Here is a 17,341-nt window from a genome sequence, read left to right as displayed (position 1 = left end):
TCTCTACTGCCTACAGAGCCGCAGACTGACTCGAGATTGAATTCCAGTTAAAACATTCCCACCTAAGCTCCCATTAAACAGCCTCCCCCTCTGCTTTCTGACAGTCTGAGAAAATAAAGATACTGAAAGAGAGTGAGTGTCAAACGTCTGAGTGTAACAAACAATAGCTGTGCCAGGTGCTACCTGCTCTTTAGCTTACCCTGACATTCATAAACAGCTGGTGGTGATAATGGGAGGAATCTCCTCAAATGGATTAGAACAAAAAGTCCTGCGGGATCAGACTTTATTAGTTGCCGACAGGTTGAGGTACAAGTGTGTCCTAATGACGATAAAGACGATAACAGAGGGCCCAAGTTCAGAGTCAACACAAATGTCCCATGATAAACAACAGACAAGCGTGGCTGTCAACATGACAAAAACACTTGAGCGAGGTATTGTTTTCGATGCTTTTTATGGGGTCAGTGGGGTTGTCTGGGGGGGAGTGGGAGGTGGATGTAGCTGTGAGGATACAGAGATCCAACCTGAAGTGGAGCAACTCAATAAGCTTACAGTTTACAGGGTTCCCACACATTTTCATGGACAAAATTTCAATACTTTTTCATGACTTTTCAAGGACCCATAATATTTCTTCTTGCCCCACCTGCCCGGCATTTTTCAAACGCATCAGACTGAAACTGTATGCAATAGTAAACAAAATAGGGCTACGTATTAGTGCTACATCACGTCAGCAACTACAGACAAAAAAAATTGCCAGTAAATGTTACATAGAAGAATTCTCACTTAAGGTTGCTGTAACAATTTCATTACACACAACAATATTGCACAACTTTGTTTCAAAACTTTCAGTGGTTTTACAAATTCCATGCCTTTAGCAGGCCTGGAAAATGTTGAAAATTCAATGCCTTCCAGGTTTCCACGATTTTTGGGAACACAGAGTTTAGAGCTGCAACGATTCATCAATTTGTTGTCAGCTATTATTCATCAATTGATGAGTTTGAGCAATTTTTAAACAATGAAAGTCAAAACTCTCAGATTCCAGCTTCTTAAATGTGCAAATTTCCTGGTTTCTTTATAACCGCAAACTGAGTATCTTTGGGTTGTGGACAAAACAAGACATTTACAGATGTCATGTTGAACTTTGGGAAACACTGAGCGATATTTTTCCCAATTATCTGACATTTTATGGACCAAATAACTGAATGATCAATCAACTAAATAATCAACACATTAATCGACAGTGAAACTAAATGTTAGCTGCAGCCCTATCACAGTTGGGTGCAGGGTAACATTTTAATAGGGCTGCAACTAACAATTATTTTCATTGTTGACTAATCCGTCGATTATTTCTTTGATTAGTCAACTAATCCGTTTATCGAAAAATGTGTTAAAATGTTGAAAAATGTTGGTCTGTCTCTCCCACACCCCCAAATTACGTCATCTAATGTCTTGTTTCGTACTCACTCCAAAGGGTTTTAGTTCACTGCCATGGGAGTGTGTAAAGTAGGGATGAGCATCAATTTTCGATTATCGATGATTGATTGTTAAGGCTTTTGATCGATCACAAATAATTTTGATTGATAGTCGCAGTGTTTCCCCTACAATGCCTGGCATAGGTCCGGCAAGCTGCCGTGCCAACGAGACCCCCCGCCCGGCGAGTCACCGTGCCAACGAGACCCTTCCGCCCGGCGAGCATGGCAGCTCGACAGGCCTACAAGACCCCCCGCCGGACCTATGCCAGGCAAAAAAATCAGAAACAGACGGAGGCTCTCATCGCTCTCCAAAGCCTCGGCGCCTTCCCTTGAGGCCTCTGAAAACACTACGCCATTAAAAGACTGAGGTTTTGCTGAAAACTGAAGCCTGTAACTCTTGCTGGCAACGGCTGTAAACACCTAGGGGTGAACTGCGCATGTGCGTCATTCTTCCTCTTTGGCCTGGGGGGTTGAAGCTCAAAACTGGGGCAGCTGCGCTCTCTTGCGGCGACAGTCTACACTGCACTCTTTTGCTTTCTCTCTTTTGAAATACTCGCTTATCAATCAATCGATAATTGATCGTTAATTTTTTTTGATGATCGAATAATGAATTTTGATCGTTTGCCCATCCCTAGTGTAAAGCTACCAATATCTGAACGTAAAAAGCTGCAATAAGAATATTTTGGGGTACTTTTCTAGTTTCTAGTTCTTTTCTAGACTCAAACCGATTAGTCGACTACTAAAATAGTCACCGATTATTTTAATAGTCGATTAGTCATCGATTAGTCGACTAATCGTTGCAGCCCTAATGCCCTCAAAATATTTTTGACCATATTTTAACTGTGCCAGTGCAAAATTTTAATATCTTACATTCTCCATCATGCCTGGATGATATGTCCTCATTAAGATAAATAAATAAATAAAACTATGAACTTAGTTAGAATAAAATTCTCCAAACACCTAAGTTGCTCACAAATCCAAATTTCCAAAGCAAATATAGTAAATGGTGCTGTGCTGTAACATTAAAGAATGTCTTATAGTTTAATTTATTTGTAGCGCACTTATTAAAAGACACTGTAATGTTAAAAAAAAACAAAAAAAAAAACAGGCAGGCATATCGAAAAAATATTAATAAAGTTTCAAAAAATGGATGATAAAAAGCCACATACACCAAGGAAAGTGTAAACAAAATCAAAATTAAAAAGAGACATTGTAAGGGAGCTTTCTGGTAAAGGTAAGTCTAAAAAAGTGATTTAAAAGAAGATTCTGAAAAGCATCAGGCAGGTCGTTCTACGTCTGGATGCATTCACAATCAATGCATCAAACAAACAGATGCTGACAAAGATGCTGCTGAACGACTCAGAAGAGTCTCAACTTCAATACAAACTTGCTGTTTACCAAGTTGTACGATTTCAGTAAAGTATGAATAGAACATGAGAGCAGAAAGCACCCAGAGGAAAATCATCGCCCCCTTCAAGTGTGCCTTGTACGGTGCATCTGTTCCAGCAGGCACAAGGTCTTTTTCTGGCTCCGGCCAAATTAAGATCACAAAAACACGGTGAGAGGGTCTGGGTGAGACGCAGAGGCCACGTTTTATCTGGCGGGGTCATCTAATGGGTCATGCAGCCCATGGGAGGTGTTGTTTTTGGGGGGCCAGTAAATGGACATGCCAGATGCCCCAAACAGGAAACAGGAAGTTGCTACTGAATGACGTAAAATATAAAAAGCTCTGCCAGGTGAGGCAAAAGTTGAGATATTCCGTTTTCCCATGTATGCTGACCTCATCAGGTACACCTCAACCAGATAACAAGAACGATTATGGAGTAATACCTTCACCAGATGTTGGAATCTGATGAGCTTGCACTACTTTCTTGCAAAAGAACTTGCACAGCTACTACGATAAAAAAAGATATTCTTTAAAAAAAATCAGCTACATGTTGTAAGTTTACAAGTCAAAAACAAGCACCATAACTATTGAAAACCTGACAATCTTAATAAGAAAGTGTGCTTGTAATCACTAAACTATGCTCCATGCCCAAGTTAAGCAGCTCAGCAGTGAAATATGGGCCAGTGGTTATTCATTTCGGTCTCCAGTGGTCCTGAACACCAAATACCTCCTCGTGCCTATCAGTGTTCTGGCCTTGACCACCAAATCTTGACTTCCTGACGTGTAAAGGAGTAATGAAAGTTGAAGGAAGAGTTATTAATAACCTCCCCTAGCAGTGACCGGGCCAACTGACCCGGCACAGGCTGACAGAGCTCTGATCAGCATCTGCGGTCCGAGCCAAGTGCACAAGGCTCAACGAGGGGTTAAGGAGGCTTTCTGTCTGTCTGAGTGGATTGTCTGAAAGGTGGACAACTAAAAAAGTGGAGGCGCACGCAGGTTCTGATTCTGAAATGTTGCTGGAAAAAAGGTGCTGAGCTGAAATCATTACACAGTGGTGCTGAAACAGTTTTATCTAAAATGCAGATACACTTTCAGGGGAGGATTTCTACTGTGTGCTGAACAGTTGATCCAGTCAGGTTGAGTTTGTTGCATGATACTGCACACACAATTTTACAGGCAATCAATTTAATGACTGGTGAGATGAGAAAAGAAAACACTGTGTGCACAACTGAGCTACATTCATGCTTGTGTTTTTATGCCATAAAGTCGTGCCAGCTGCCAAAAGATAAACCCACCTTTAGTGAACTTCATGTAGTGCACCCTCTTTTTGGTGGTCTTGGATTTCTCCTCCAAGCTGAACCCTTTCCGCTCCTCTGGTGGTGGAGAATCTAGAGATAATACAGAAAACATAAGATGATACATATGGTCATATGGAGTTACAAATTTAAGATGTTTAGTGTTACTGTACATCTCTACCAGCTTGGATTAAACACTGTTCTATATGTGCTTTGTTTCCCAGAACAGTGATAATGAAGATGTTTTATTGTATGACAGCGACTGTAAACTCCTAAATGTTGCAGAGCAGCACCCTCTACTGGCTAACAGAAGAAGCTGTACTATTATTTGGAGTAGTAATATGAAACCACAGTGACAGGGTTACCACTGAGAGTAAGTATACATAATGTGTCAACCCTAGATAATGCACTGCCAGTGTGAGTCATACAGTATGTGACACATATGTAGTGTATTAACAGTAGCTTTATCTTTTTTGCACAACCACAAGACAACAAAGGTTTTGGTTTCAAACTGAAATCAACTTAAATGTTTTCTTTAATAAACCACCCCGTTAAGACAACCACCACAATTCTCAACGTGCCTGTAAACAGGTCATTTTATACACATTACACATCTTAACACTGCTGACTGTACATACCAGTGCCGCTGTTTTGAGCATGGCAGCTGTTCAGTTGAGCAAGAAGCTCATTGAAATCATCTTGGTGGGCGATCCAGTTATCCTGTCAACACAGCAGATGTCAACAGAACTGACAAAAACTTCAAAATGGTATATAATTATGGATTTGTGCAGTCAGTTGCCAGTGTATGAGTTACACCTGATGAAAACTAATGCAGTCTGATAAAGTCATCCCATAGCTCCTCCCTTCCTGCAGGTTATAATGTTCAGTTTTTGTTAAAAATGTTTTAGAGAGGCGTTGATTCAACTGTATGGTCATTTTTTGGAGGATGCAGTTAGAGATGCTGTTGATTTGAATTGTGTAATACTATCAGGTGTTTTTCATTATTTTGTCCAGCCAATTTACATAAAAAAGGTTAGTCTTAATAGCAAGAAGATCTCTCAGTATAATACAATAGTATTACTATGGGGCTTTTAAATCGTGTCATAAGGGGCCAGTCTTATATTTGTGTAAAAAGAATGCCATCCAAATCCGTGCTGAAATAATTCTAATGTTAAACAGAGACTGCAATACGTAAGGGTTAATGCCCGACAAGGTGTCCATTATCAGGAATTAATGGACGACAGGGAGGCGTGAACTATCCGACGCGAAGCCCATTAATTCCTGATAATGGACACCTTGAAGGGCATTAACCCGCTTATACCATGGTCACTTACCAAAGAAATGAATATTAAATCAATTATTTATGCTTTAATGTGTTTTACAGTTAAAATCATGAGTTTTTCACAAGCCACTGCTGAGTGGACTATTTAACTTCAGTAGTTCTCAGGCGTTGCCACGGAAACCCGCTGTGGCCGCAGCATAGATAGCATAGCGACTCTGATCAGTGAAGGGAAGTGAGATGATGGCTAAACGTTACGTGATATTATTCAGAAGATGATTATCTCAGAAAGCCAGTGCTCTTCTTACCGCTTGTGTGTTACAGACTCTGGTGGTCAGAGGATGATGTGCAAAAAAACTTGAGATATTGCTTTCACGATGCCCACTGTAATCCGTTGCCTCTGCTCTGAGTCTCCATTGCTATGGTTACAAACTAGCAGTTGAGCCAGCGCAATAATTTAGAACCTGTCATCAGGCGATTTGACCGGAACGTCTTTTTAGCTGTCCTATAACACCTTTTAATGGACACCCTGCAGCCAATCAGAATTGAGTATTCACCCAGACCATGGCTTAAATCTCATGAAAAATCATACTTGTTTGAGTAGTGAGAATACAGCCCATCACATCCGAGGCACTTCTCCCAACAATAAACACATACATCTGCAAATAACCTTAAGAGTAACATACTCGCTATGATGATCTGCTTATAGCATATTCTCTTTAGGTTCTTGTGGAAAATGACTCAAAAATAGACATATATGCATACAAGATGTTTTACAGTTAACAATAACACTCAGGAATGAACAGAGCAACCACATGATTTCATTATAGAAGCACCTGCAAAGTGTTAAATGTGCTCACCTCATAGCTGGCGGAGGTCCCAAGACCATAGTTGTTGTTCTTCACTTTTACTTTGATATGGTCAGTGGAGCCTTGCTCACTTCTCCCCAGGCCCTTAACATGAGAAGAGAGGAAACATACGTGTGACAGAGGTGTTCACCAACTCATTCAGCCACTGCCAAAATATTAAGAAATTATCCCCACTGACCCAACCACTGAGATCCATCTCACCTTGCCCTTGGACCAGCCCATTCGCTCCAGCATCTTCTGGCCGAATTTGGAGTCATCGTTGCTCCAGGCGCTGTTCCTGGGGTCAACAGACCACTTCTGTTTCCTCCGGGCTGCACAGACAGCAGTGACATCATTACATAACAGTCACCAAAACATTACATAAACCCGCAGGACTCACACTGCAAGGTGACGAAACCTTATGTACACACACAGGACATGATACTGTGCAGAAAACGATATATAGCAAATGATGCGGTTGTAATAATCACTTTAAACTAGAACTATTGTTAACAGACAGATGGAAGTTACTTGAAGATGGATACAGTCTTGCTTGGTCATTAAATCAGGTTTAGGCCCAGATAATAACCAGGACAATGAGTTATCATGTTCAGTTGACACGTTTGACAACTGTCATCAGTAGTCCGACCATGCTTTAAGACAAAAGTGTGCCACAACTTCCAATACGTTTATTAAAAATAGGTCAAATTAATAAATAAATACATATAATTGACCATTGAGGACGTGACATTTAGCCAAAGTGAGCTAGTGACAAGTTACTGCAGCTGGCATTCAGCTACAAGCTAAAACACGTGTTTACAGACCGCTGTAGTAATGCTACTGCTAATGCTAGCTAGCCGAATAGTTTAAAATATACAAAATACTGACTACTTTCGGTGGAAAACCTGTTGACATTTAGTAGCGGTGGGTTTTAGCGACAATTACACATAGTAAAACACACTATTATATTTAAAGAAAAGGGTAAATATCCGTCAAAACTGTAGAAAAAATGTACTTACGTTCTGCGAGCATGGACATCCTGGGGTCCTTAAACAGCTTGATGGGAGTCGCGTAGGCTTCCAAGAAAATGCCTGAAGATAATACGTGGCCACGCTGGTTGTTTTTCGTCAATAAAATATTGTTGTAAAATATTTACTGTGCGTCGTAATCCATAAGGATGAAAGTATATTGTGAGTCTATTATTTTAACGATGGATATTGTCGTTATTTTGTTAGTAGTGTCAGTGCAGGTAATTGTGTTCGCCAACAGAGGGCGACACAGGCAGGTTTAATGACCCCAAAACTACAGCCCAATATATACCTATAATACAGCCTGATAATATGCCTATAATGAAATGAATAATGAAAAATATAATTTTCAAATTCAATAAAAATGTAACATTTAATATGTAGGCTGTAAAAACAAATATCAAACATATATTATGCCTGAAAGAAGGGTGAAATGGTTTTTTTTAAATGCAGACTAGAAGCATTTACTTATATGTAATTATATCTATCAATAGGCCATAAATGCCAATATCAATATATGTGTTTGTGATCAGCCAATATCATCTGATACCAGCCCACAGATTTATTCATCAAGCTGCACCCAACACCACCCCATGATGTGCCCAACTCAAATAGAGCATTGCTCAACGTGTTCTTGCCACAATACCTGCAGCCAGTTTCATAATGTTTGCACTTATGCATGTGATGCACTAACAAGATCTCATGTCGAGAGTTTCTGGATTAGCTTCTTGTGCTGACAGAGATATCACAACCACAGCTCAGTATAAGAGCCAGGAAGCTACTATCAATGATGGGAACACAGAAGCAGGCATCACTTTGTCCTGTCTGAACACAGCCGTCAATTAGTTACTCATCGAAATCAAATTCTGTTTTTGTTGTTTCAAGCTGTTGTGCTGCCAAGGAAAACACTTGAAAGAGGAGCGAGTAGCACTTGAAGGCAGCACAGAGTAAACAGCTTTAGTTGAAATGTGGACTGACTGAATTCTGCATAAATATCAAAGTCGTCTTATGCAACTTGCAATCAACAGACACACATTGACCTAAATTACCAGCCGGTGACTGAGGCATCTGTAAAAGGCTAAAGCTACCAGATGAAAGACAGTGGTAGTTTCCATGATATTACCAAGTGGTTGCTTTGGTGTCACTTAAAGTACCTGTTAATGTGTTGAAGCATGGAGTGTTTTGTAACACACTAAAAAAAATGAGAGTGATTGTCCTTGAGCGATGTACGAGTTATGAAAGCTGTCTGGGAATATTTATCAGCCCTATCAAAAATAAAACTGAAGTCTTGATATGAGATCAGTGTTTACATTTCCTGTGCGCCTAAGGACCCAAGAATTGGACATAATATTTATTTATGCTGAAAATCCTCAGAAGATGCTTGTGGCATGGTTCTTTGAAATCATGCCCAGGAAAAGAAAATGCAGACTCGGGTCACCTTCAGGAGCTGTTGTGTGAGAAAGGAGCCAATATTTAACTCAACCTTATTTATGTAACACCTGTCATACAAACACATAGCTCAAAGTGCTTCACATAGCAAAACTGAAATAAGACAGACACAATTTAAAGGACAAAGTAAGCAACTATAAGCAATACAACAAGAATTTAAAAAAAATAATTAAAAGTATCTGCACTTTTATACTTTTAAACATGAGGAATATTTAAAAATAAAGCAGTGGAGGACCTTAGTGATCTGACTTGGACGTAAAATGAAAGAACATCTCTGATGTATGGAGGGGCAAGGTCGTTTAAAGCTTCATAAACAAGTAAAATAACTTAAAAATCAGTTCTTAAAGATACAGGTAGTAAGTGTAACCCTCTGAAACCTGGAGCGACATCACTTTTCTTGCACTGCTTTAACACGCCTTTCTCAAGTATTTCAACCTTTGAACCCTGAGCAGATTTCTTTCAAAAACACAGGGGAAAAGGCACTGATCATCTTGGTAAAAAAAAAAAAAAAGTCACACGAATTGCAAAAAAAAAAAAAAAAAAAATAGATTTAGAAAATTTATTAAAAAAAAATAGGAAAAAAGCTAGGAAAAAACTATACTCCTAATAATTATTATTTTTTACATTTTTAAAATCATGTTACAGAATTATTTTTAATTTTTAAGCACTCTTTTCATGTCATTTCCTTTTTTGTTTTATCTTTCTCTTTTTGCTAATTTTCTTATTTTATTTTTCTCTTTTTTTACTTTTTTTTTGCATTTTTTTTGAGTCATTTCTTCTTTCATTTCTCATTGCCTTCTTCCCATGTTTTTCAAAGTGTGAAATCAGCAGTGTAATGTAGTGATCCATTTTCCTTTTAAAAAGAAAATGTATTCTCCAACAGGATTCTTAAAGAGAAATATTGATCTCAATTGAATATATGATCAAAGAGTGTGAAACAGTTTGACTGCAATCAGACAGATACAAAACACTGCAGTGTTATTGGTTCAGAGTTCCTCTTAGAGACTGACACCGATCTCATCTAGGTGACACACATGTCCTCTCCTGAGATGCAATTATTTTTATCTCGACATTGCTATTCTGTACAGGAACATATGTACCATACTGCACCACTCTAAGCAAGCACGTCTGCACATATCTACTTTTACGTTTGATTTATTTAAGTCTAATAAACAACAAATGGTTACATTTTCTTGAGCTTATTTGCTGAGATGTTCAAGCTAATCACTTGTGTCAGTACTCAGATGCTGTGGCTCCAAATATAACTTGAATACACAGCTCCTTAGATACTTAAATCTGCTTGTTGCTGATGGCATGAAGTGAAAAATGCACTCATATACTGACAGCATCAGTTTGTTTCTATAATAGTCACGTCCAAGCAGTGTAAAGCTCTAATCGGACTCCATATCTGTGCTTAAAGTTACCACCTCCAGCACAGGATTAAGACGAGGTTGTGTAACAGCTCCAGGAGCCTGGCAGGGATCAGCGACTATTGTTGACCTGACTGTGAGCTGCAGAGAGGCTGACAATAGGAATCATGATACTGTGCGGTGTCCCTGCCATTCCTGTTTTTCCTCTTCTTCTTTCAAGTAACCTTGGCAGACCTCTCTGTTTTTTGCAGACATTTTGCTTAAGTAGGCACCTGCAATATAAAGGTCACATCAGGTCACGAACGTCATTCAAAATTTATAGCTCAGGGATGACTGAATCGTAGAGCTCATAAATGTGGCCATAATCCCAAAGTCAAAATTGATTTTCTGACCATCATAGTGTCAGTCCTGTTACGGACTACTGGAGCGGAGAAGAAGCCATTAAATGCTTTGCAAAAGCATTTCCCAAACAGAAAGAGAAGTTGAGGTCTTTACTGCCCATGAGAGGATGTTCTTTTTGCAGTAGGGCAGCACAAAAACACAAAATCACAAAGCATGTTTCCCCCTGATACAATTGTCTGGTCTACCACTGGCCACCCGGTGATGGCAATAACTGAAGGTCAATGTTACTGTCTTCAAAGGCCCAGACACACCAAACCGACTTCAGGCAACGAAAGCCAACTGTTGCTTCGCCTTATGTCACCTGTGTCTTGGCTCAACAGTTGCACATGAACACACCTCAAAGACTACAGCCAACGGCGAACCAGCAGATACATGCTGCCTCTGTGTGAGAGCAAATAACTCTCCACAGTAGAGGATGGCTGTAGTCTGTTTTCGTCATTCAGAAAGGGAAACTGGAAGACCGTCTTGACACCAGTTAACCAGTTAGCACATTAGCAACATAACCACATGTTGAAAGAACAAAGTATATTTACTTAGCCCTTGTGAACAATAACACAAACCATCATGAAAGAGCTCAATGGTGAAAGAAAAATAATCTTACCTTATGCAACAAGTTTGTTTTGACCTCACTCGCTCTTGACCTTAGCTGTCTGTTTACTTTCCTCACTTCTGTTTCTACTCTTGTGCGCTGAGCTGAACAGCCAGTCAGAGAGATTTTATTCAACAACAGGCTCTGCAGTCTCTGGCGCTGATTTAGAATGCTGAATCAGCAAAAAAAAAGCCAACATGGGCTGACAATGGACAACAGTGCCGGACATACCTCACCCACTCCGGCGACAGACATGGCCCATCACTGACCGACAGCTGACCGTCGGCTTGGTGTGTCACGGCTTTAAGAGGCTGTGGAACACTTATTTTTTAAACTACCGCAAGTGTAGTGGTATCACGTGAAACTAGACAACCTAAGGCATCATTTTGTACCAATCATGCCGCTATGACATATTGGGAAGTGGGCTAAACAATGCTTCAAAGTAAGGCTAAATTTCAGTGAGGGAACAACTGGCACAGCCATTTTGAAAGGGGTCCCTTGAACTCTCACCTCAAGAGATCTGAATGAAAATGGGCTCTATGAGTACCCACAAGTCTCCCCTAGACCCAAGAAGACTTGCTCTTAGAAAATGTTTTCTTCCTTACAATCAGTGTACCTAAATTTGTCTTTTTAAGGAAAAGGACAACCAGAAAACTATGAATCACCAAACACATAATGAGTAATATTAACTCTAGAATGAGAAACCAAAGTATATCAGTGTGCAGTTCCCTAACTCTTGACATAGTTTTCAACTAGCCCATATACCAGCATGAAAAAAATTCCCCAAATTTAGTTATGGTTTTTGGTTTTGGTGTCCCACCTCAAGATTTTCCCATCTGGCCACCTCTATGAAAAACGTCTGTGGGCGCCACTGACAAGAGTGTACTGTTTTGACTCAGCTGACTAAAAGCCTGTAACTGCAAAAGACCAATACACAGTATGCCTTTATTTTTATATTTCTCTTAAGGCTAGAGGGTGAGAGGAAGGTGGTGGTAGTAGGGTCCTGGACTCTATCACCATGGCAACAGGTCTCCATGTGGAGTCACAGCTATAGCACAGAGTGTAATGGCCCGCAGCCAAGCAGCTCCCTCCCCCCCGGCCTTCTTTATGTCTCGTCCTTCACTTTCTGCCCCGATCCAAAGCGGCTGCACGCTGTGTGAATCTTATTACACGATGACGAACAAAACACTGGGGGCCTGGGCGACCGAGGCAGCCTCCTGATTGGCCGGTGGGAGGTGGGCCTGCAAGCCTGTGTGTGCACACCCAAGGAGACGGATTACATAAGAGGCAAGGCTTCCCTTACTAGAAAGAGAACATGAAGCAAAAGTTGAAGACCCTGTCACATGCCTCGTTGTCTCTGTTTCAAAACACCCTCCTCCACCGGCGTCCAATGGGAAGCTCCGCCTGTGAGGCACACATGTTCAGTCACATTCACATGCATGCAAAACAAAACTTATATGTAGGAATGTGGTGCCTCTGAAACAGGTCTATGTGTTTGCATCACAGCTGCTTGCAAATCTGCAGGAAATGCTTAAAAGATATAGGTTGATTTTTCAGTCATGCATTGGCCTAATGTACACTCTGAGAAATAAGGGTTCTTCCTGAAGAGTGGAGGTTCTACCCAGAACCATTTTCTTTGTATGAATCCAAAGAACCCTCTTTGGATGAAAGAGTTCGTCAAGGAAAGCATGGTTGTTAAAAATCCTCATCCTTAATGTTTAGCCTTAATTTCAATTGTATTTTTAATGTAGATGTCTCTGGAATCCCTTTAAACAATTCATTTTACATGGGTTCTGATACCTTACCATTATTTCACACCATTCATTACCACATGGTCTGCTAAAATATAATTTTTTTTTAATGGGTAGCCCGTACTTGGCCCTCTTTATTAGGTTCCAGTTGGTAACCCAGGTCAATTCCCAACCCTACTGCACCCCTAAAATAGTAAAGGCTGTAGTAGTCATAGTCTCAGACGTAAACTGGCTGAGGCAATAGACGCATGCTCCACAGTGTCCACCCCAGGCTTTGCCCTGATAGTTGAAAGCATTATTTGCGTAACAGAAGAAGAAGTCGGTCACAACATGGTGAAATCTACATCCAGAGCTGTGCATTTTTGGACTCGTGGAATGTACAGAGCTGTAAAGTTATCCACCATGGTACCAGTTCGCTGCTAGCTAGTCTCTATATACAGACTCTACATTCAGTGAATGTAGAGTCTGTAGGTAAACCCTGGAGATCTTGCCTCTGGAAGAAGAGTGGAAGAGCCCTGGTTTCCGGTTGTAGGCTGTTTGTAGTCCACGTGATATTGACCAATCACATTTGAGCCGGCTGCAGTTGTTGCCAGGTTAAACAGTCCGTGCGGTGAACTAAGGAGGCGGAACATAATTGGCGTCACTGCAAACTCTGAATCCATCGCAGTGGTTCAGCATATTTACTTTTATATAAACGGAAGCTGGAAACGGAAATTTGCGTCCTCCGCCCAAATTAAACCGGAATACCAAAAAATCGGGGGTCTGCCCCCAGAGGCCGTGTCGCCGTCTGCCGGAAGCCAGACGCCGAATACAGCCGATGGGTTCCGACAATGGCTGCTAGCTAACTGTAGCTAACTTGTTTGCAGATTGTTTGATCTTTGACGTAATGGGTCACCCAGAAAAAGAACCAATACTTACAAGCTGAAAGGGGGCATATCACCACCTATTGTAGCACAGTCTGACATACTTCGGTCAATAAATTGTTTTTGTTTTCCCTCCCATTCCGTTTTTGGACACTGAGACAAGGACAGTAGTTCAATTAAACGGGTTAGTCGAGCTATACCTACAGCCCTGTGCTCTGTCTCTATGATGAGTGGTAGAGAGATCTTTGGACAATGTGGTCAAGTAATTGTTTAGAGCACGCCTGTGCCGGTTCTAGATGAAACCTTTGTAATATAAAAGAGTTCTTGGTAAATTTAGATTTACCCTCTCTGGGATAGAACCACCAGAGAGGGTTTTGGGTGGAGCCAGCCTAACCCTAATAAAAGGTCCAACTAAGAACCACAAGGGTTCTTCCTAGAGGACAAGCCAAAGAACCCTACATTTTTCTAGTTAGCACCTTTATTTCTCAGAGTCTAAGCTACTCTCAGGCCACCAAACCACCTCACACTCGCAGCCAACTGTAAGCAAAAAGACTCCCTGTTCACGCAGGCAGCAAGACTGAATTAGAGCTGTACATTGGAAAATTGCAAATCCAGTGCAAATATTGATTTTCATTTGCAATTCCACATCGCTACCAAGCTCCTGAAGGTAGACGAACTGCAGTCTTTTATATAAGGGAGAACAGAAATGACATACGGTCTGACTTAAGAAGGACTTCAACAATTGAAATTGCTAAATATTTGGTTCACTGTGAGTTGTCTCATCTTTCTTTGTGAACTACTTCCCTGTTATAATCAAAAAACTAAAAAATGCTTCTATTTTGCATTCAAACTAACAACACATACCACTGCAGTCATGCCAGAAAGTATGACTACAGTGCTTTGGAGTCCATTTCCATGAGGTGTTAACATTGTTTTGTCTTCCCCCGTTATACAAGCTGCAAAATCTTAGGAAAACAAAGATAATATTATTTGCAGAACCTCTGCTGGGAGTGAGAACAGTGTGAGATAATTCCTACTTATCAAAAGTGTGAAAAAGCCCTCATACTGTACAACTTTCTAAAGGTTTGTTGAAATCTGTGATGAGGAAATGATCATATTTTTATTCCATAACTGCGGAGCACACCTGCAGTTTTATTGACACACATTCACAGAGGAGAGGTGCTAATTAGCGATGAGGGCTTGTGTAGTGTTTGGCTGAAATGAAAGCCTGTGCGCTCTTCAGTCTGAGTGCTTCATGATTGGGACCAAATGGAGAACGCACATCACCTTAGTTAACATTTAATTCAGCTGAATGAAGCCAATCTCTGGGCTCGCTCAGGCAGCTGGTCTCCCTCCTCTGTGCTCTTTTCTATCTGCAGCACAACTGCAAAACAAAACCAAACAAGGTCACCCCGGAACAGCTCCAATTACTGACACAGAGAAATTGAAGAAAGGCTATCAAGCGTGTAGTGAAGGACACTGCTGTCCTCAGGGTTACAGTTTATGATCCTATACGGGGAAGAAGATACAGCAGCTTCAGTTTAGTGAATTTAATGATGTGCTGAGAGAACGTCCATCATTTGGCTTTGTTTTTTGCACCCTCTGACTAAAATAGGACTCAAATATGTCAGTAAATATGTATGTTGCTTGCAATTTTAACCCTCAGCACTGAAGGGTCCATGTCATTGGTTCGACAGCCCATTGGTTCGACATCCCATTAGTCCGACTGTCCGCGGTGCTGAACGGCTCGCGGCGGGCGTATGGTGCGCCGCAACCGGCTTGAGGCGGAGCAGGCTTACGGCTTATGTGTTTGTCACCTTCTTTTTCATTTTAACCCACACCATGATCTTTTCCTGACCCTAGCCAAGTGGTTTTTGTGCCTAAACCTAACCAGACCTTAACCACAGGGCATCATGATGATTTCGGAACGGACTTAGGAACAATGAGTTTGATATGTTCGGAACAATGGGCTGTCGAACCAATGGGCAGTTCCCACACTGGAGGGAGGGGACCGAATCTGTTGGGGCGTCTAGGTGGTTTGCCACTTGGAGAAGGCTTATGACTGCATTCCATGGGGAGTCCTCTTGAACGTACCGTGGGGAAACGGGTACCAGGGTTGTTGCTACGAGGCATCTGGTCCTTGTAGAACCAAAGTGAGAACTGTGTCCACATACCTGTCATAAAGTCAACCATGTTTGCAGTGGGTGTTGTCCCCCGCCAGCACTGTCCCTTGTCACTGATTCTGTTTGTGCTATTCATGGACAGCACCTCAAGGCACAGCTGTAGGGAGGAACGTGTCTGGTTTGGGGACCTCATAATTGCATCTCTGCTCTCTGCAGATTACCTCCAGCACGTGCTGGGGCTGTTTGCAGCCGGAATTGAAGTGGTTAGGATGAGTCAGCCGCTCCAAGTCTGAGGCCATTGTTCCCTGCCAGAAAATGGTGGAGTTACTGCGCCAAGTGAAGGAGTCCAAGTATCTTGGAGTCTTGTCCAGGATTGAGAGTAAAATGGAGCATGAGATTGACAGGCAGTTTGGTGCAGCATCAGCAGTGATGAAGGTGCTGCACTGGATTGTCGTGGTGAAGAAGGAGCTGACCTGGGAGGCTAGGCTTTCGATTTACTGGTCCATCTACGTCTATGACCCTCACCTGTGGTCATGAGCTCTGGGTAGTGACTGAAAGAATGAGATTGTGGATACAAGCAGCTGAAATGAGTTTCCTCCGTAGGGCGGCTAAGCTCAGCCTTCAGGATAGGGTGAGGATTCCAGACATCTGGAGGAAGCTCGGAGTAGAGCTGCTGCTCCTTCGTGTCGAAAGGAGCCAGTTGAGGGGGTCCATTCTCGGTACCCATGATTCTCTTATTTGTCAGTCTACATATTTAATCTGGCTCAACAACACAGTCATTGAAAGCTTTTGTTGAAAGACTTACAGACAGAATTGTTGGGGTGTTGGTGCTTCAACTGATTGTTTGATGCGCGTCTTGTTCTGCACTTCGTTAATTGTGTCTCATTTGTCCGTTCACATGTACTTGATTGTATCTTGTGCTGCTGCTTGTCTTGGCCAGTACTCCCTTGAGAAAGAGATTTTTAATCTTAATGGGAACGCTCCCAGTTATATAAACGTCAATTACAATTATGGCTGCACCTGCACAGTAATTATGATTCATAAGACAGGATTTCAGTCTGAGAGCAGCTGTAAAATTATAAAATAGAAAAAGTTTTACGTTGTAACCTTTAAAGTAAAGGTGCATTTGCAACTGCAAGCAGGTTCACGTTACGTAAAATGGCATCCTGACAGCTGGATGTGTTTTCCTAAAGTTCCAGCCAAGTACATCTCAACTCTTGGATTCCTCTTTCAGTCACTTTGGGTTTGGAAGGCCACGAAGTTATATATAGATCATAATTAAGGAGCTGTCAACGGCGATGAGCTCAAGCCTTCACACCTTGCACTGAAACAGCAGCTCCCAGCATATTTTTTGCATTTATGCAATTAGACAATACTGGTTTCAACCTGCTTAGAAGTGCTGGAGGCAGTCTGATCTTTTCTTTTCTTTTTTTTTTGTTGCTGACACTTCCACTAGTCGGATTAATAAGCACAGTAAGCTTGTATAAC

The 17,341-nt window shown here is 41.4% G+C and overlaps 2 protein-coding genes across 3 annotated transcripts in view; one reads left to right on the top strand and one right to left on the bottom strand.

The window, feature by feature from the left end:
* pinx1 (PIN2 (TERF1) interacting telomerase inhibitor 1) overlaps positions 1-7,346 on the bottom strand; it is a 32,067-nt gene extending 24,721 nt beyond the window's left edge. The window contains exons 1-5 of the mRNA XM_049589189.1: positions 7,298-7,346; positions 6,501-6,610; positions 6,291-6,383; positions 4,790-4,871; positions 4,152-4,244 (exon numbers count right to left, since the gene is read on the bottom strand). Coding sequence (XP_049445146.1) covers positions 4,152-4,244; positions 4,790-4,871; positions 6,291-6,383; positions 6,501-6,610; positions 7,298-7,316 — 397 coding nt within the window. The 5' untranslated portion in view covers positions 7,317-7,346. The remainder of the gene's footprint in view (positions 1-4,151; positions 4,245-4,789; positions 4,872-6,290; positions 6,384-6,500; positions 6,611-7,297) is intronic.
* The window catches only part of rps12 (ribosomal protein S12), a 434,687-nt gene that overhangs the window by 179,264 nt on the left and 238,082 nt on the right, over positions 1-17,341 (top strand). The window lies entirely within an intron of this gene.

This window comes from Epinephelus fuscoguttatus, linkage group LG11, assembly GCF_011397635.1.
Source record: "Epinephelus fuscoguttatus linkage group LG11, E.fuscoguttatus.final_Chr_v1".
NCBI lineage: Eukaryota > Metazoa > Chordata > Actinopteri > Perciformes > Serranidae > Epinephelus > Epinephelus fuscoguttatus.
The sequence above is the reverse complement of the archived record's forward strand: the minus strand, read 5'-3'. Positions and strand labels throughout refer to the sequence as shown.